The sequence below is a fragment of the Triturus cristatus genome, chromosome 3_2, assembly GCF_964204655.1.
Source record: "Triturus cristatus chromosome 3_2, aTriCri1.1, whole genome shotgun sequence".
In the NCBI taxonomy this organism is placed as follows: Eukaryota; Metazoa; Chordata; class Amphibia; order Caudata; family Salamandridae; genus Triturus; species Triturus cristatus.
This window is the reverse complement of record NC_140584.1, coordinates 297,705,239-297,725,979: the sequence shown is the minus strand read 5'-3', so window position 1 is coordinate 297,725,979 and position 20,741 is coordinate 297,705,239. Positions and strand designations below refer to the sequence as shown.

Sequence of the window (20,741 nt, the reverse complement as noted above, 5' to 3'; positions counted from 1 at the left end):
ATATTGGCAATATATACAAATATGTTAACACATGACTACATATAAGGAATTCTCATCCTGTTTTTTAACTCCCCATTCTCTATCTGATCAGATGTTAGCTTGGAATTCATGAAGGACACCGTCGAATGTCACTCAAAAGAAGCACAATTTTGTGTATTTTTCTGCATTTAAAATTTAATACAGCCGGGAAACACATTGTGTTCTGTCTAACAATTTGTAAAAATGGAAAACTGGCAGTCTTGCTTAAAAAGAAGGTAATCGTACAACAATAAAACTACATCTTAAGTAATTGGCCAGAACTGTGGTGTTCTAAACTGGAACGTCCTGGATAGTTTGTTTTGTCTTGTTGAGATCCTTGGCAACATAAATTCTCGCTGTTCCCCCAGGCTTAAGTGTTCCACTGACTTAAGCGATATCCGAACCTCCTGGATAGTCAAGGTGTCTGTCCCTTTAAAAACAGTAAAGGCACTTAAAGTTTTTTTTTTCTCGTTTTTTTTTCTGCAGGACAACAATGGTGTTATTGGACTGCTGGAACCCATGAAGCAAAGTGTGGTTCCAGTGCAAGTTCAAATCGGCGTACCGATTGTAAAGATTGCCTCAGGTGAGGACTTCCTCTACAGATAGAGCTTCATTTTGTTAACTATACGGAGTTGTCTGTTGCTATACCTCTTTCCCCTGAACGTCTTTTAAGTGTCAAAAATAATCTGTGAACTGTACAAATGTGTCGGAGTTCAGCCTCATTTTGTTATGTTTTTGTCTAAGAACACCTTGCAAAAACAAGGAGAGGGGCTCTAAAGAGTCCAAAGGGACAGAGCACCAAAATATACTGTAAAGTAAAAGATTCCCTTTGGGCTGACTAACATCAACAATAAAGGCACTGCTAAGGTCTTGTTTAAGAGGATTGTCACCTATGGAAATGTCTGTCAAGCCTAGATAAATGAATCTATGGTGTACAAGGCACCCAAGACCAATATCATAGGGGCATGGGGAAAGGGGAATGGAAATAAATCTTTCCAACAACTTATCGCAAAAGTGATCCAGTACACAGCAATAAGAAAAACAAGGAATATACGTCAAATTCAATTGATCAATACAAATTTTATTAAAACGAGTATAAAACAAAAGCGCATCATAGATGCACACAATATGGATAATTGCACAAATTTAAATAAAATAATTAAAAAAAAAAAAAGAATGTATACACATATTCACAAACAATCTATCTCACAGAACTAATCACACAGATCTAATGGAAGGACACATTTTACAGAAACACTAAAATCGTGCTTTGGCAGTGTTGGTTTGTGTTCCCTATGGACCAATCCCCACCGGGCTCACTATACCCCAGTATTTGGCAACCTTGGTCCCAGGACAAATACAACTCAAATTTGAGCGTCGACGCGTTTCGGTGGTGAGATTGTATAGAGCCACCTTCTTCAGGACGGGTAATAGAGATCCTTCCTTTTGATAACCGTAAATCTAATGATACCTAACAATGAAATACATATACAACATACAGTCAGTTTTTCAATCTGAAGCAAAAACACCTAAATTTCAAAAATTATATAAAACATCCTATAAATGTCATGTCTATAAATTTAAAAACTAGCATTGTAATTCATTTTTAAATATCAAGTATCCACACTGTCACTTTATTGCTGTGGCAGGATCAGGCCAGGAAAGACACATTACTTAATGTAGATTAAAAGGGGGGCAAAAAGCCTACCAGAACAAAAAGTGGAGCATTTCCGTAGATGTGACAATCAATGGACTCATTATTGAATCCACGATACCGGCACAAAGAAATTTATAAACCAAGGCCAGTAGGATTAGGTATGCAAAATAGTAAAAAGCCAAGTCTTTCTAATTGTTTAACGAAAGAGCAGAAGTAGGCCAACAAATGAACGAAATGTACCTTAATGTATAAGATTAAAAAGATGCCTGTGGTCTATAGTAGTTAGTGGACCACTCGCAGTTTGCCCATAGATATTCGGCTAAATCACGAAATATCGCATAGTCGATGTGGAAGTATCTGTCAGATGGCAGAGAAAACAACAAAATGCACTCGTTGACAAACCGGCTGACTTAATTGTACTGGGATGTTACACGGATGTTAAAAAAATCAGTACTCACTTTCATGAAACTTCCCTTCAAATCGAGCAGCTATGGTTATATTTTACCAGTTGATTAATTGGCTGAGGTTAAAAACTATTATTAGGAAGGTAGCATGCGCTTACCTGTCAGCAGCCCGTTTATTCATAAACGGAAATTGAGGGGGATGGAGTATGGTGGTTGATAGTCTGTGTTCATAATAGTGAGATCTATCTAACAATGAGTTTTCTAAGATTAGTATTAAGTCTAGATTATTTCTCATTTGCAGACAGTAAACCAACAGGGTTTTTAACCTCAGCCAATTAATCAACTGGTAAAATATAACCATAGCTGCTCGATTTGAGGGGAAGTTTCATGAAAGTGAGTACTGATTTTTTTTTTTTTAACATCCGTGTAACATCCCAGTACAATTAAATCAGCCGGTTTGTCAACGAGTGCATTTTGTTGTTTTCTCTGCCATCTGACAGATACTTCCACATCGACTTTGCGATATTTCGTGATTTAGCCGAATATCTATGATCAAACTGCGAGTGGTCCACTAACTACTATAGACCACAGGCATCTTTTTAATCGTATACATTAAGGTACATTTCGTTCATTTGTTGGCCTACTTCTGCTCTTTTGTTAAACAATTAGAAAGACTTGGCTTTTTACTATTTTGCATACCTAATCCTACTGGCCTTTGTTTATAAATTTCTTTGTGCCGGTATCGTGGATTTAAGAATGAGTCCATTGATTGTCACATCTACGGAAATGCTCCACTTTTTGTTCTAGTAGGCTTTTTGCCCCCCTTTTAATCTACATTAAGTAATATGTCTTTCCTGGCCTGATCCTGCCACAGCAATAAAGTGACAGTGTGGATATTTGATATTTAAAAATGAATTACAATGCTAGTTCTTTTAAATTTATAGACATGACATTTATAGGATGTTTTATATAATTTTTTTAATTTAGGTGTTTTTGCTTCACATTGAAAAACTGACTGTATGTTGTATATGTATTTCAGTGTTAGGTATCATTAGATGTACGGTTATCAAAAGGAAGGATCTCTATTACCCGTCCTGAATAAGGTGGCTCTATAAAATCTCCCCACCGAAACGCGTCGACGCTCAAATTTGAGTTGTATTTGTCCTGGGACCAAGGTTGCCAAATACTGGGGTATAGTGAGCCCGGTGGGAATTGGTCCATAGGGAACACAAACCAACACGGCCAAAGCACGATTTTGGTGTTTTTTCTGTAAAATGTGTCCTTCCATTAGATCTGTGTGATTAGTTCTGTGAGATAGATTGTTTGTGAATATGTGTATACATTATTTTTAAAAAAAATTATTTTATTTAAATTTGTGCAATTATCCATATTGTGTGCATCTATGATGCGCTTTTGTTTTATACTTGTTTTAATAAAATTTGTATTGATCAATTGAATTTATTTGACGTATATTCCTTGTTTTTCTTATTGCTGTGTACTGGATCACTTTTGCGATAAGTTGTTGGAAAGATTTATTTCCATTCCCCTTTCCCCATCCCCCTATGATATTTAGGGGTGCCTTTATTGTTGATGTGAGTCAGCCCAAAGGGAATCTTTTACTTTACAGTTTGTCTAAGAACATGCAAGGCTGTTAAGGGGCACATGTGCTTTTACTGTGCTGTGTATGTTTGTATCTCATGATTTGCTATGACCTATGGCTTTTAAAAGATATTGAAGGTGAATTTCTAGTAGTTTGTCCCACTACATGATTTTCTCCTAATTACAACAAGTAACTATCTAACTTAAGGAGCCACCTTGCTTGTGGTGGATGCACAGAACCACCTCTGCCATTAATGGTGGCACGATAAAATCAGTAGGGCATTCAGGCTGCTACAAAAAGCAGATACATTGGCACTAAGAAAAGGGTCGTGAAAGTCTGGAGTGTTGAAACAGTAAAGGCAGAACAGAAGGCAATCTACAGTCCAGTTCTAGGGCCTAACTGAGATCTCTGCTAGTATGTATTTTAACAGATTGCAAGCGTTCCGGCTCAGTTTGAAATGAGCGAGGGTTTGTATTGCAGGAGCTAGTAGTACCAGAGAATTGTAACCTTCGATACTAGGAGGCACTTGGGCTGACCAGGAACTATTACATCTTGCAAATTGTAAGTCTCCTATGCCATTCATGACCTACTGAGATTTTGCAGTTTAACCACATACTTTCATTCCTTGGAGAGAATAATGAGAAATATCCATACAAGCACTGCTCTAAAACTGTAGACAAGTGGTAGAAATCTAACCACCCTGTCCTTGCAAAATAAGCCATATTGACAATGGCAAGCGGAGTGTATTTTAAACATAGTATTACCTTGTCCTGTCTTTGTTGAAATTTTAACGGTTTCAGATCTGTACTATTTTAATCTCATTCAGTTAAATGATCTACTTTAAACTCAGTTTTTAAAAATAGTTTTGGTTAACTAACCCCTATGCTGCACTGTAGGGTCACTCTTTGATAAAAAGAAAGAAAAAAAGAGTGAAAGTATAAAAACGGAGCTCTAGATATTAAGCCTTGAAGGACAGAGCAATATAGTTTATTTTCCACTGTTCTGAAGCACACTTTACCTGTTAAATTGCTGGCTTACTTCAAATCTAAATTTGTGTTGCTCCTACTTTCTTCAGTTCATAAGAGCCTCACGCATGTACATTCTCAAAATGCGAATGTCACCCAAATACATTCTCAAAATATCCGTCATTAATTTTAAGGGCCAAAGCCCTGCTTATGACTATCTTAATCTATTAGTAACTTGAATGGTATTAGTGTGATTACCAGTTAATCTGACTGTAAAGTACTTTTTTAAGAAAGTAAGTTAAACATACTAGAGGAATGTACTATGGTATCATGCATGCTTTTTTAACGCCGGCATTAGAACAAACTCATCGTTACGATGCATTCCTTGTGCATGCAAGTCATTACAACGACTTGCCTTAGGGTGGTTCTGGACGTTGAATTAGTATTGTTTACTATTCCAACTCCAGTCTGCGCAACAGCAGGGAAGGTGTTAGACTTTATATCCAACACCACTCCACCAATGCACCCCCTAAAGCAAGTTAAGAATTTTGTGCTAAACAAATGCATGCTACTGACTTTTGTTCTATTGCCGGCGGTGTAACGGCACAGCGGGCTTCCGGCGTTGTGCTTTAAAGGATGTTTCCCATACTAGTGACTTCAGCCTTTCGCTCTGCTTGCCTGTACACAGATTAGCACAACCTTACTCCTGGAAGTGGTGGCAGTATGTTTCTCACTCAGCCCTCCTCTTTTGTTTTGTTTTTGTTTATCCATTTTAGGGAATGATCATTTGGTGATGCTTACTTCAGAAGGTGATCTGTACACATCAGGCTGTGGGGAACAAGGCCAGCTTGGGCGAGTGGCAGAGTGTTTTACAAACCGAGGAGGCCGGAAAGGATTGTGTGAGTACCTGCTGGATGACTGTTCATTGGCTGGCAAATATATCTGCTAAACTGTGGTTATGACTTCCAAACGTTGACTTTCATGGTACGTTAAGGGGGTAGGGGAGGAGAGATTTTTTCTTGTTGATTAAATTAGATTTTTTTTTATAATTGCTCCAAAGTCGCACACCTCGTGCTCCATTGAAAAGTTAGTCATCCACAGTAGAACTCCTCAGTTTGTCAGTACCATTAGTAATGTGACTCCGCTGTCTTCACTCCATTTTTCTTCAATTCTTTTCAGCTTGCTGCACAGTATGCTTCCTCCATAATATGTAGTTTTGTAGCAAAAAAAATAATTTCTAGCTCTAACTGATCAAACATTACTAAATGCTGCACACTGCGTGTAATACAGCAATATGCTTTGCAAAAGTTAATGGGTTACCTTGCAGCAGTTGATTATTTGGGCATGCCAGTTGCTTACAAGTTAACCGAGATATAGACTTGTTGTAATGGAAATAATATTTCCTTTATCATAGTTTGCTTAGCCATGCACATAAGTTCATTTTACTTCGGAAACAGTTTAATCTGGAGGTATTTCAAGAGGGTACTCCGTTGATGATCGCCTAACGATTTTCCACGTGAAACGTGCTTACCAAATGTGAAATGCTGTATCGCTCTTTAGGGCTGTGTATTAATAAAGAGGTGCTTTCTGAAGCCCAATATTTGAACATGTGATGCATCAGAAACTTGGAGCTATAGCTTAATTAGGATGGCTGCATGAATGAAGCACCCTTTTCTTACACCAGGTGTGTGCTTGTTGCTGCTGAACTCAACACTGATTCACAAACTGATTAACTGTCGGAGCTGAAATGGTGTGTGGTCAGCCTGTGAGCTAAAGGCATCCTAATGCAAAGCAATCAAATGTTGGTGGATAATCGTTTGAATGAGCTTGGTTAAACTTGTGGCCGTCTTTTGTTACATTCTTGTATTTGGACAACTTTGCAATGCAGTTGGTAGTGGTATGTTGGATTGGCTAGAAGCTAATGCTGTAGTTCGTGCAGTAAAAGTTCATTTAATTGCATTAAATGTAGCAGTATTTGCTTTTCGCTGGCACAGTTTTTAGTCCACCCTTGTAATTAGTAATAAATTGGTGCATAAATCGATCATCCGTTCCAATAGCACATAACCTTTTTTTATAAATGGAAAAATGTTCCTTGCAAAGAATCTTTTATTAAATCGGGGGCTCTACCACTAAGCAGTTCTGTAGTTATGGAATAAAAGAAGGAGACTGTGATTTGCTCATAGTCCTAGCTGCAAAAGTACTTAATTGAAAGTAGGTTGCCATAACCATATCCTAATCGAATAAAACAGATAAGACAATTTAATGAATGTGGGAGAGGACAGGGGGTCAAGATTGCATATTTGTGTAAACTAAAAAAAAAAAGTTGTGAACTGGTTTGGTATTTGTACAAAAGAATAAATTGTGGGATCAAGTAAAGAAGTTTGCGTGGCTCCCTTAAATTTTGCATTAAATAAATCTAAATGTGCTTACAGAGCTCTTGTTTCTTTTAAAGATCTGTAAATTATTTTTTAGTCCCCGAGATTTTGCTTTTTCACTCAAGCCGACACCAGCATGGCCCATTTTGGCATTGCTTCAGAGGTGTAGTGAAATGGTGAAAGATCCCACTGCCTTTGAACATCTCAAAAGGGTATTGCTTGCATGACCGATGTTCTTTGTTGTCCAAACTGACCTTGGCTTGATATGTCTTTCCGGAAATCCTGTGGCTGCCTCTTGACTTACACCCCCTTCTTTACTTCGGTAGATCGCCTGTTGATCCCTCAATGCATCCACATGAAGGCGAAGGGCAGTGGACGTGTTCTCTTCCAGGATGCCTTCTGCGGTGCTTACTTCACCTTTGCCATTTCCAAAGAAGGACACGTGTATGGCTTTGGGCTCACTAATTACCACCAGCTCGGTGAGCAAATTCAACACCATTTATATTGTGGCTGTGTTGAGGGTCATTTTGGGTCTGGCTGCGATAAAGCAGTGGATGTTGCTGAATGTTGGTTACGCATTTGCATGTTGCTGTACATGTGCTGTGATGAAATATAAGCGGGCAGCTGCCAGACAACGTTTCTTAATACAAAATACAGAACCTTGGATATTTTTGTGTGGAGTGTGTGATGTTTTCATGTTGAGAATTGGTTTGTTTTTATTGGATGTGGTGAGGGCATGAAGTATTGTTTGGATCAGAGAGGAGGACTGACGTGACTGTTTTGGTGTTACAGAAGTAGCTCATCAGGTGAGTTTTATCCCATGGCTGTATATATTTTTGATGATTTCTCCAAATGTAGGCCATAACATTGGTTCTTTGTGTTTTACAGGGACTAAGAGCACAAGCTCTTGCTTTGCCCCTCGAAACCTGTCTTCATTCAAAAATTCCACCAGGTCCTGGGTTGGGTTCTCTGGAGGCCAACACCATACAGTGTGTCTGGACTCAGAAGGTGAGTTAACTCTGTTCTTTATTACTCTGTCTCTGCTTTGGGAACTTACCACTATTGACTGCATTTTAATTATTGTTTACTGGGAAACCTTTAGATTGCTTGGAGGGTACATTTGATTTTAGTGGTTCTCCAAAGATGATTGTACTGATTATACAGCCAGTTGTGTATCTAAAGCTTTACAAAAGGTAATACTTGTAAGTGGGGGTGGTCCACCTAGCCTTTTGTGGCGTACACCTTCCTTTGCGCCACAATTGCATGTGTTGTCTACCTGCCCGCTTGCCAGAAGCTCGCTCTAAATTGTAGACATGGATGTGCTTTCTTTGAGCTTTTTACACGTGTGGGCTTTTTTTTTCTTTTTCTTTACCCTAGTCCCATCTTGAGCCTATTGATGAAGTCTATTGGTTGTGTGGGGACACTTGCTTATTGATGGCTCAACCCTTCCCTGCTTGGCGTTTCCCCCTAGAATGCGAAGACCTTCTTTGGCAATTTGAGGGTAGTTGGCGCTTTGGCATCCATACATTTGTACACGTATGGTATCCATGCTAAATTTGCATCCTCCCTCCCTATCCCCCAATAAGGAAATGGCCAAAATATAGCAAAGTGTGTGTTTTCCAAAAAAACATTTTCATATGAATAGGAAAAAAGTGCTCCGCAAAAAAGCTTCTGGTTGTGTTCACCACCCCATCACCTTTGAAAATGGCACCAACCGGTTTGCTGTGTTAAACTCACGATTTATCCGAGTACAGACCAATTCATATGGTGAAATATGTAGAGTAAAAAGTGAGTATCGAGGCAACCAATGTATTTTTGAAATGGGTCCAAGATCTCGTTTAGAAGTGGTGGTTTTTATTACTTCTTGTATTTGTGGGTATCTGTACTAGCATATGTGTTAGAGGGTATGCCACGAATGCAGCGGAATCCAATTGATAACAAATGTTCTGCTATTCTATGCTACCACATGTCTTCTGATAAAAATGGCACCTCCCTTGTGTAGGTAGGCCTAGTGCCCGCGCAAGGAAACACCCGAAAATGCAACTTAGATGCATCACATTTATCCATTCAATACTGACCACTTGAATTTTTTTTTTTTTTTTTTGTTGCAAAGTAGGTAGCTCTGGATTTTGGGCCTGGGCATCTGGCACATATTGGAGCCTCACAAACTTAGCCTTTTTTGATAACTAGACAACCAGGGGTTTCTAGGTAGTTGTGCATTGTTTGGACCCCATGAGCATTTGTTACCCACAGTGCCCTGCAAACCTCAAACGTTGCCGGAAATCACACATGTGAGTTTTGAAAGCTTTATTTATGCTTGAAACGTACAGAGCTGCCACAGACCTCCCCTTCCCGGCTCCTGCTTAACATTTTTTGTATACACCTTTCTAGATACGAACAACATCACCCACATTAAACTTTACGTACACCTTTCAGTTTTCCAAAATTCTCCTTTTGCCTACACTGGGCTTCAGACGCATTCTTTCTGACTACACGATCACACTTAACCAAAGTCACACTCTGCTTGACACACTTACTCACATAGGACAACCCTTCGTAACTGGTTTCGGTCCCTGAAATCGCTCAAAAGGAGTCACCCAGGTTGTTTGTAATGAGAACTGGTGCGGGTAAAACAGCATGGATTGCACTACATTCCCCCACAATAAACTTGTTGGCAATGGCCTACTGAGCACATTGTCACACCACTCGATTTATGCTTTCTATCAGCCCATTAGTCTGTGCTTCTGGGATACATGACAGCTAATCTCATACTTTTTGACATTCCTTCACAAACTGCACCCCGTTGGCTGAGTAACAATTTGGGAAACCCTCCACAAAGCAAAACCCCTTTAAAGAAAGCAGTCACCAAGGTGGCTGCCCTGGCCGCACATTCGCAGGTACTCCAAACCACGCATTCACCGTCACACATTGTACAAATTATGGACACACAAGAGAAAATACGCTTTGATACACCATTCTAGAAAGATTTTCAGAATACTGCACGCAACTATACTCTGTACTACTGCCACTTCGGACAAGGATACTACTGAATACCTTAATGATATAGCCCTAGCCTGGCTCTCAGATGCCCAAAGAGAATACTTTATGCATTCCATTACCGAAGAGGAGGTGAAGGAGGCAATTCGAACCCTTCCAAATAACAAAGCTCTGGGAATGGACTGCCTTCCGAGTGAGTTCTATAAACTAATTTAGTGACCTGTCGACTCCTCTCCTACTAGCTATGTACTCGGAAGCATATGAAAATGGGATCCTCCCACCCTCCCTACAGGAAGCTTTATTAATCGCGCTACTCAAACTAGAGAAAATCCCCAGCTCACTGTGACTCCTACCAGCCACTGTCCCTTATCAATACAGACACCAAAATTCTAGCCAAAATAGCCCTCAGAGTGCAACATCTAATGCAGCATTTAATTTTGCCGGATCAATCTGGCTGCGGCCGCCGTATTAGACGCGGCCAAAGCATTCTATTCGGTGGAGTGGACGTTTGTTTACTGTCCTCCAAAGAATGGGATTCCCACAACCATTCTTGCACTGGATCAAACTATTGTACACTGAACCATATGCCAGTCTCCGAATCCATGGCAACACCACTCACCCCTCCCAATCCATAGACTAACATGTCAAGGGTGCCCGCTATCACCACTATTCACTTTAGCGCTTGAACCATTGGCATGTAAATTTAGACAAAAGCATTTAAATTCAGCACTACAGTTCAGTTTACGCCCCTAGCATATCATTATATGCAGACAATATGGTCTTATATACCCACCACCCAGAAGCCAATTTAAATCCATTAATGCGATAATACATGCGGTTTGAGCGCTACTCCGGACTGAGTATAAACTGGTCTAAATCAGTAGACTTCCCACTACAATGGCAAACTGAGCCGGTTAAATATCTAGGTGTTTGGATACACCGAGACCCCGAACTGGTGATAAGGGAAAACTTTGTCAGGGCCCTCACAAAATTGGAAAGCTATGTTGCCCAATGGATCCGGTTGCCACTATCACTAGCTGACAGAATTGCAAACCAGAAGATACTAGTGCTTCCACATTTTCTTTACCCATTTGTGAAAGTACCCATTATACTCACACAACAGTTCTTCATGAAATTGCATTCCTGTATGAGCACACTTACATGGGCAGACAGGCATCCCAGGGTGGGGTGGAGAGAGCTTACGTGACCTTATGCACAGGGTGGATTTGGGCCCCCAGATCTGCAGTTCTATTACCACTGTGCCCAGGCACACTATGCAAGCTACTGGAGACACCCACACAACCATATTTCACATGTGGCTGTGGAGGCCGACCATGCCCATCCCACCCCCCTAGCCCCTCACTCGGAAATAAATCCACTGCACAGCACCATAACAGCATGGCACTCATTGGCACAGTGCGCTGATAATCTCCCAATATAAGCTCCTGCCATGCCCCTAGGACACCATTCACAGATGTCAGTGACGCAAGAACTAAAAACACAAACTACTAGGTGAAATGGGGCTGCGCGCAATGAATGATTTTTTTATCAATGGACAATTTGTGACCAGATCAGACGTGCTGCCAGATGCCAACCACACAACGTTAATGCTCTTTGCATATCTTATACTGCGAGCTTAGATGAAAGACACACCCTACATTCCCTCAAGAATCACCTACGCTTAATACTCTACAGGTATTACTCACAGCACCCACACGCCAGCATTTGATAACCAAGCTCTATAATGAAGTCCAGCAAGAGCAGAATAGGCAAACTGCATGGGCACTTTGCGCACTCATGCAGGTACTAACCCCAAATTGCAACCTCAGGATCATTCATTTTGAAACTCCTGCAACAAAAATATTATACACCAGCACAGCTGCATAGATATGGCCTCTGAGAAGATGATGGATGTCTGCGTTACAATGCTACACGTGCAAACTTCATGCATGTAGCCAGGGCGTGACCCCCAGTGAAAGGCTACTGAGGCCTCTTAGGCCTATATAAAATAAAACAGCCGTCCAAGCGCAAATTGCTATCCGTAGCTTTATTCCTGGCCAAAGGCCAGGTTGCTATAAAATGGGGTAGTAGACACACACCACACATAAAACAATGAGTAGCAGACATGACGTATTGTAACGAACAGCTCGAAATATGTGCAGAGGAACTACCACAGCCCTCTCACCCACGGGAGTTCTGGGACCCATTTATACAATATCTACAATCCGAGCATGTGATATGATGGCTCTGCTGAACTCCGTGATTGTGGTAATTGTGCTACATAATTAAAACTGAAAAGATCCAGCGGGCAATAGTACCAATCATCCAATCTAGGGTGTGCACCTGTGAGACTGTGCTGTTCTGTTGATTACTGATTAGCCATAATGGACAACTGTACTAACTAATCAAATTGGAATGTTAACTGTAAAACCATGTTATGCGCCGGACTTAAATAAAAGCTAATAAAATACTACACGTCTCTTCTTGCTTGCTTCAGCTATAATCCTTATTTGCAAAGCGCAAACATATCACCCCTCAAGGGTTTTAAGGTGCTGGGGGCTGTCTGAGAGATTAAGTGAGTTATTGCCCAGTGTGGCATGATGCGGAGCTGGCACTGGGGATCGAACTGCGGGCCCGGAGATCCAGAGTCAGCTGCTCTGGCTGCTGCGCCACACCTCCCCTTTTATTTTATTTTTTTATGGGAAATTCGCCCTTTCCTACTGAGATCTGCATTCTCAAATTGTCTGCATGTGTTCTGTCGAAAGTGGTTTATTGTAATTTGTCATTGTTGGACCTGTCAGCCCTAGGGTGGTCTCCCCTTCTATTTTTATATCGTGCCTCATTTTTTCCACCCTCATTTTTATGTTGGACTAGGTCTCCGGGCGCCTTTTCATTGCCAGGCAGTGTTAAGGTGCAGGTGCTCCCTTCTCCCAAGATGGCTGCCACAGACCCCTGCTACTGCAGGGTGGTCGTTTTTGATAGTAGCACCCTAGCTGCCAGGAGCTGGCTGGGACCCACAACAATGTTGCGATACCAGCCCGCCTTTTTGTCCCATAGTTAGTGTGGGGAAGCTCCTGGAAGAAGCTGGAACCTTCTAGAAGGGAGGTGGGGTTTTACTTTTACCGCCTTGGCTAGAGGTCACCTGACCTAGGGCTACTTAAGAGTGGGAGGGAAACTTGTGTGGTGAGTTGGCCATTGGGGTGAAGCAGAGCTGGAAGAATCCACCAGGAGTGTAGGCGGTAGGTCCTAGCCAGGGACTTATGCCTCTGAGAGTGACAGGATTTAGGTACTGCCTCTTAAGTGAGTGAGGTGCCCTGTGAATCCCACTGATCTTGCCCAGTAGTAGGAGGACCCAGAGACTCTCTGCCAACCTGACTAGGAAGGATCTAGTCGCCCTCTCCATCCCTACCCCTGTAACAGAACCCCTTAAGGGCGCCAGATACATCTGCGCCAAAAGACTTCATCTGTCAACTGAGAACTGAAACCTAACTTTAAGAACTGAGACTGCATGACAAGAGCGAGCTGTAAGCCTTGAATGCCAGAGCTGAGACTGCGTGTCCAAGCTACCCTAGTGAACAAAATACTAAGCCGATTGCCAAGACACCGGGGATCGACCAGGTACTAGCGCTGTGACCCCCGCGCTTCCTACCCTGGTCTGGGATCCCCGGCAGCGTGCTCCGCTGAGCACTTTACCCCATCCTTAATTTGACCCCCCCCCCCTGCGACGACGAAGCCAGCGCGCTCACCGCTGCGGCCTGGAGGCCTGGAGGAGTGCCCTGCTGTGTCGCGAGGCCCAGGTGAAGTCCGGGGCCCCGTCGCAGCCGTGTGAGGAGAAGCGCAAGGTCGGGGCCGAGTTCCCCCAACGTCGTGAGGACGGACGCCTGCTGACGCCGAGACGGAGGTAAGCCCGGAGGCCGAGATCCCCCCTGGTGCGCCCCCTGCTGGTCCGGAAACCGCACCGCACTTGGCCCGGGTCGTCCCCTCCGTGGGAATCCCCTCCCCTGCCGGCGCGACGGAGAGACCCCGCCGAGGGATCCTGTCCGTGTCCCCCCCCTTCTGTAAGACTGAGTGCGGTGCTTAGTGAACTGCACCGGAGCATAGGGACCCGCTCCGTAAGTCCTGTCATTCTCCCCGCTGGAAGCCGCCTAAAGAACTGACTAACATTACCCTCGTGTGGCGCTTCTCGCCACCGACCCTGCTTCCCCCGCCGGAGTGACAAGGGATGCGAGTAGCGCACTGTTACCTGTTCTGCTCGAAAGTATTCACATGCCAGTGATCGCGAGTAGCGCCTTGTGTTATATGCCCTACTCGACAGTAATTACATTACAAGGAAATGCGAGTAGCGCCTTGTGTTATATGCTCTACTCGACCGTAGTTGCATGCTCTACTCGAAAGGTTGTTTGCCCAGAGATGCGAGTAGCGCACTGTGTTACATGCTCTACTTGATAGTAATTGTTTGCCAGGAAATGAGAGTAGCGCCTTGTGTTATATGCTCTACTCGACAGTAGTTACCTGCCAAGGGATGCGCGTAGCGCATTGTTATATGTTCTGCACGAAGGTAATGTCATACCAGGATCACGCGTAGCGCATTGTATTATATGCTCTGCTCGACTGTAATTACCTGCAAATGGTTGCGCGTAGCGCTTTGTTTCATATGCTTTACTTCACAGGATCAGGGGCCATCGATTACGAGGAGCGCTCAGTTCCCCAGGCGCCATGTTAGTGAGCCCAATGTGTCTCCGTTCCAGTATCATGCTTAGTTAGACGGCCCGTTCAGGGAAAGACTTTACGTAAGCGCACACAGCGCTAGAACAAGGTTAGGCACTGCATAAATATCACCCAGAGTGTCGAATGTAATGTCATGATGGTATTATAATTCATGTATTACCTTGTTATTTCCTGAACTGCATCTGACCAGCTAAACTTGGATAAACTTGAAGTATTTGCATAATTTAACGGTGTGGCGTCCCTTATTGTGTGTGTTCCTAGTCCATGAGAAGCGTGTGGTGTATGGTTGCTTAACACATCGCCCTCTGGTTGCCTGACCGGCTCGCGCCACGCTACCGCCTATAGGGCCTGGTGACCCCAGGTTCCTACAGTCATCCACAATCCTCCTGGACAGCCGCGCAGAGAATTAAAAATTACTTTCATACTGGTATGTGGCTCTAAAAAATGTTAGGTATTGTTTCAAGGAGAGCCTTCAAAACTTTCTTCTGTTAAAGGTATTTCAGTTTCCAAAAATCCCATTTTAGCTTAGAGGTTTTAGTCTTGTCAGCCACAAAGAGATCGCCACGCAAGATATTAATTATTTGTTCTTTCTATCAAAAAGACCCGAGTTGGAGATGGAGCTTTGTCACACTTGAGACCACTGTTTAGGATTGAAATTACATTTGGGATTAAATCGGTCCGCTCCTGTCGCATTTCGGAAGGCCACGAAAACACCTAGTCTGTAAATTTAACCCCTTGCTCTTTTCCCTGCTTTCTTGTCACTGGCTATTTGAATTGGTGCCAAAGTGCCTCTTGTGGCCGAAATCCTTATATTCAACATGAATGTGGGCACTTATCGTATGATGTGGCCCAATTTTTATTACTTTTTTTTTTATTTACCTAAGATTAGACTCCACTTGGAGCAGTATGTAAAACAAAGTATATTTTTATTTTTTTGAAAATACAATTTTTAACTGCATACTTTTTTATTTATTTATATAAAAGGGGGCCGGAGCCCTAGGTACATATTGGTTAGTACCACAGCGAACTTGCTCAGCGCTTCACCTACTATGGATAATCAATGTTTCAGTTTAAATGTGCTTGATAGATTTACGGACTTCACAAAACACCCACTGGGGCCTTAACGTGACATGACCAGCATGGCGGAAATGATGTGGACTACCATTACCATGATGCCACTGTGACGCCCATTGGGGCGGGGCTTGTGTATTTAATAAATCAACGTCCCAAATCAGTTTTGCTTGTCCGTGCACATTTCTGAAAGCAATTTGCCAGTGAACAAGGGTACTGGCATACCTGAAACGCGTTTGGCTTTTAAATTTGAAGCGGGGGAGGAACGTTGTGCCTGCTGCCACCTGAGGCATATGTGTTAACCCCTTTGTGTGCGATGGCTTCAGTGGGACCACCTTTTGTTTGGATATATATATATTTTTTTTATTTTGGTGTGGAGTGATCTAGCAGAAGGAGCAGCCGCCGGGCTCTCTCAAAAATGTTTTAATAATTGAACATTTTAAAAACTTATGGTGGGGGCCTCACCTGTGAGTGTGTGGTGGGGAGTCAATAGGTGAAGGAGCACAGGACTAGGTTTAAGATGAGGTGGGATTAATGAAAAGATCAAAGGCTAGAGTTGGGAAAATTAATAGACCTAGGGGTGCAGGAAGCAACACAGTGCTTTTGGATGAAGGGCAGATATTACTTAGATGAGTGGCAAACAAGGGAGAAGAAATTTGGGGGGGGGGAGCGCAACACTGTGAGGTGAAGATATTTGAGAGGGGCAAGCAGTACTTGAGAAGAAAACACATGCATGGAGTACTGAAAGGGAAAAATAGTTCCTTAAACGTGAGCAGTGGAAGGATGCAAGTCATTTAGTGAGAAGGATGGCAGAGGAAGTTCTCGAGGCTTCGGACAAGCACAAGAAGAGGGAGGGAAGCCATTGAATAAGAAGCAAGCCAATGACTGACTAAGGCAACAAATGACAAGTAGTGGGCAGGCTCGAAGACCAACGTTTTTTGCACTGTCCGTGAGAGATCTTGTGCAAAGAGACCACTAAACTCTTACTGTTTTCACTATTTAAGTCTCCCCTGCAGACAGAGGGTGGCATGTGTACTCCTCAGAAGACAACATTGTGAGAATGCTGCCTGCATATCCTTTGCAGACCGGCTGTGCTACTGCTGTTCTGACTGGCAGATAATCTGAGTGGGCCTAAGCTCTCCCATTTCTGAATTGGTGGGCAGTCGGAGTTGCTGAAATATACTATTGCTGTGCTCTTCTGGAAAATGGCCGCTTGAGTAAAATCTGTTTATGGGTGGAATCTGTTACTTTTTCTGGAAAAACTGAGGAGTGAATTACGGTTTTACAACATCAAACTCCACACAGTAACCAACTTATGCCTCTTCTGTGTTTTGACAGGCAGAGCTTACAGCTTGGGCAGGGCAGAGTATGGGCGCCTGGGCCTCGGAGAGAGTGCCGAAGAGAAGAACGAACCCACGCTGATCCCTGGGTTGCCAAGCGTGTCCTCAGTGGCTTGTGGTGCATCTGTCAGCTACGCAGTGACCAAAGATGGTAATGTGCTTTTTCTCAGTTTCTTGCGCCTAAATATGGTGACATGGTTCGCTGTCGTGGTTCTATGAATGTTTTTCACCTTTTTCACAGGAGTAACCTGCCAGCTCTTTATCTTTTTTTGTCTGTAGTTCTGGTGGTCTTCATTGACCATCTGTGTATGTCCAGTTTATTAATGTAGTTTTGATGAGCAATACTAGCTGCCTTTATTTTCAGAGCTGTATTTGCTGCACGGTTGATCAGCAGTGGAACACAGGAGCCGGTGCACTTCACAAGTTCAACTATGAAAATTACTGCAGTGATCCTTATTTCCGCCCCCCCCCCCCCCCCCCCAACCCCTCCCCATTTAAACACCCACCTGCACTATTCCCTTAATGTCCTGATTTTTTTTACGTTCCCTCCCCCCAAACTTGCATGCATGCTTTGGTCTCCAACAAGAACCATTGATCTGGCTGCAGTCTGCTTTAGGACTTCTATTAGAAAATTGATTTCTGTTACAGTACACCCCACATATTCCCTGGTTTTGATGCAACTTTGACTGTAGAGTACTGGGTACCTGCTGTCAAGATTCCCAGTACCCTTATTTCCCTAAAAACATGTCCACAATTGTAACTTCTGCCCCTCTAAGTTCCTGGTAATTTGTACCCCCTCACTAGGACAATGCCACTGCCCCCTGCAGCTGCCATGCTCCTGTGAGGTGAAAAAATGACCAAGTTGTCGTGGCACACTCCCTGTGTTCCATGCCATGACTGCTAGCTTTGCCTAAGATATAGGTAAGTCACCATCTAGCAGGCCGTACCAGCCCTAAGGCAGGGTGCACTATATCTCAGGTGTGGACATATCTGCCTGAGCACATATGCCCCTACAGTATTAGGGTCTATTCCCTAATATTGCAAGTGCTAGGGAAGCCATAGAGCGTACATGGCTGGGAACTTGACAACTCTAGCTCCACAGCACCATGATGGTTTAACTGAACCCAGTAGTGTTTGGTACCAAACAGCTTCTTGCAATAAATCCACATTGATGGTAGTGTGAGATTTACTAAAACATGTACTCCGAGGGCATCTCTTTCCCCTCCCCCCCCCCCCCACCTACAAACTGTGGAGTGGGCACTGACTGGCTGCCACACACAGACCTGTTTCTGGATCCCTCAGTGGAGAACCTCTGCTCTCTGGAACCAGAAGCCATGCACGTCCTAGGCAGATCTGTCAAACCAACTCCCCCAGTATGGGCCAGTGCTCGAAGAGGAAGCTTCGAAGACCTGCTGCCTTTGTGTTGCGATTTCCCCCCCCCCCCCCCCTCCAGCCTCTGCTGCTAGCAGCAGATGGCAGCCCCCGGTTTACACCCACACTTTGGGCTGGAAAACCAGTGGGAAAGGCTTGGAGGTATGCCCACCTTTCCCCACTCCACCCTTATGGTGTAGGAGACGAAGTTGAGCACACTTTTCAGTCCCTCTATCTTTTTTTTTTTTTTTTTTTTTTTTTTTTTTAAACCTTTATTTTTAAAAATCAGGACACAGCTATTCAGCCGACAACCCGGAGGTTCGGCAGCATCGATATATAGAAACAGTGATGCGTCCCCAGTACAGTGAAAGGAGAAGTGCAAAGGTTCAATTTTTAAGTAAACACAAAAACACACAACAAACCCCAGCAAGGCAAGAACACTGAAAGCCCATGGTGAAAGCCCCCCAGGGGAGGCCGGACCCCACTCATCTACCAGTTACAATACAGTGTAAAGAGGAAGAAGGGGGACAGCAGAGGCCAAAATAGTTCATAAACCATACTGAGCTGGAAAGAAGGTCCGGAGGAAAGCTGTTCCTCGGGAGGATCCAGATCCGGGGCAAGACATATTCCCCCCCCTGTATTGATTCCACCGCCCCCAGATGGCATGCCACTTCCGGGGGCGGCCTCTAGCGCAATAGACCGTCTTCTCCCTAAACATACTCCAGTCCATATTTTCTTTCCACGCGGTCAGTGTCGGGGGCCCCGAAGAGCCCCACAATCGCGCGATATCCCTCTTAGCAACCATGTTACCCAGAGTCACCCATTGGGTCTGTGCCTCATCGTGGTCAGTGGGCCCCCAGACATTCAGGAGGCAACACCGCGCCTCCGGCTGCATAGCAATGCCCGTCACCTCCCCCATCACTGCATGGACTCTCCTCCAGAATTCCACAGTGACACCACATTCCCAAATGATATGCAGGAAAGTACCCACCATACCACATCCCCTCCTGCATAGGCCGTCCTCCGAGAATCCCATGTGAACCAGCTGTGGCCCCGTCACATACACTCGGTGCAGTATTTTAAGCTGCACCAGCCTCAGACGCGACGGGATCGCGACCTCCTTAGGAGAGGAAACAGCCGACTGCCAATCCTCATCATCCAACTCGAGGCCATCCCTAGTCCACTGGTCCCTCAGCCCCAGAAGCATGTCCGCCCGGACGTTGATCAGTTTCTTATAGATGAGCGAGATCGTGCTCTCGGGCATATGGCCATCAAGGACCCGATCCTCCAAAGGAGAGGACTCAGGCACCTTCTCACCCTCTACGAGGACTGATCGGAGGGCGTGACGCACCTGAATATATCGGAAATACTCGGAGGGCCCCAGCTCATACTCCGTCTGCAACTCTTAAAAGGACTTCACCTTCCCCTTTTCCAGCACATCTCCCACCCTGGAGATGCCGATCAGGTCCCATATATCAAACCCTTTTGTATGCCAAAGCCTTCCCAGCCTCTCCGATTCAAACAGCGGGGTAGCGAGGGTGAGCCTATCCTTCCAGCCCAGCGAGTCAGTTGCCATCTTCCACACACGCACTGCCACACCAGTGGGCCCCGTGAGGGACGAGTCTAGGGACCGCGAGTACAACGCCCTGTAGTAGTTACCACCACGCAGCAACCACCTGTCCATGGCGTACCCAGGGCTGAGGGCAGGGCCATAAAACCCATGATTAATCGCGCTCAGCTGGGTGGCCCAATAGTACCGCCGGATGTCTGGGAGCGCAATGCCCCCGTCGTACCATGGAAGCGTCAACTTTGCGATAGCTATACGCGGCCGCCCATCCCAAAGCCGTGTTCGTTGGAGGCCTTCGACCTCCCGAAAGTATTTGGCCGGAACCCAGTCCAGAGTATTCTGCAGTGCGTAGAGGAAGCGAGGAAGAGACATCATTTTGAACAGGGCCGCACGCCCAACAAGGGAGAGCGGCAACCTCCGCCAGCCTTCAACATCTCGCCTCAGGCGTGCCAGGGGGGGAAGCAGGTTCTTCTCATATCGCACAGCAGAGTCCATGGAGATAAAAATCCCCAAATACACGAAGCCCTGCTGAGCGACCTGTATCGAACATGTGCTAGGGATCGGTGGAACCTCGCCACTAAGAACATACAAATACGATTTACTCCAGTTGATAACGAGACCCGAGTTCCTACCAAAAGATGTGAGTAC

The 20,741-nt window shown here is 44.3% G+C and overlaps 1 protein-coding gene across 5 annotated transcripts in view; it reads left to right on the top strand.

Moving 5' to 3' along the window:
- Positions 1–20,741, top strand: part of RCC1 (regulator of chromosome condensation 1) — a 78,838-nt gene that overhangs the window by 16,497 nt on the left and 41,600 nt on the right. For all 5 annotated transcript variants that reach the window (XM_085647666.1, XM_085647665.1, XM_085647663.1 and 2 more), the window contains 5 exons: positions 505–601; positions 5,421–5,543; positions 7,346–7,498; positions 7,908–8,027; positions 17,154–17,306. In XM_085647666.1, coding sequence (XP_085503792.1) covers positions 505–601; positions 5,421–5,543; positions 7,346–7,498; positions 7,908–8,027; positions 17,154–17,306 — 646 coding nt within the window. The remainder of the gene's footprint in view (positions 1–504; positions 602–5,420; positions 5,544–7,345; positions 7,499–7,907; positions 8,028–17,153; positions 17,307–20,741) is intronic.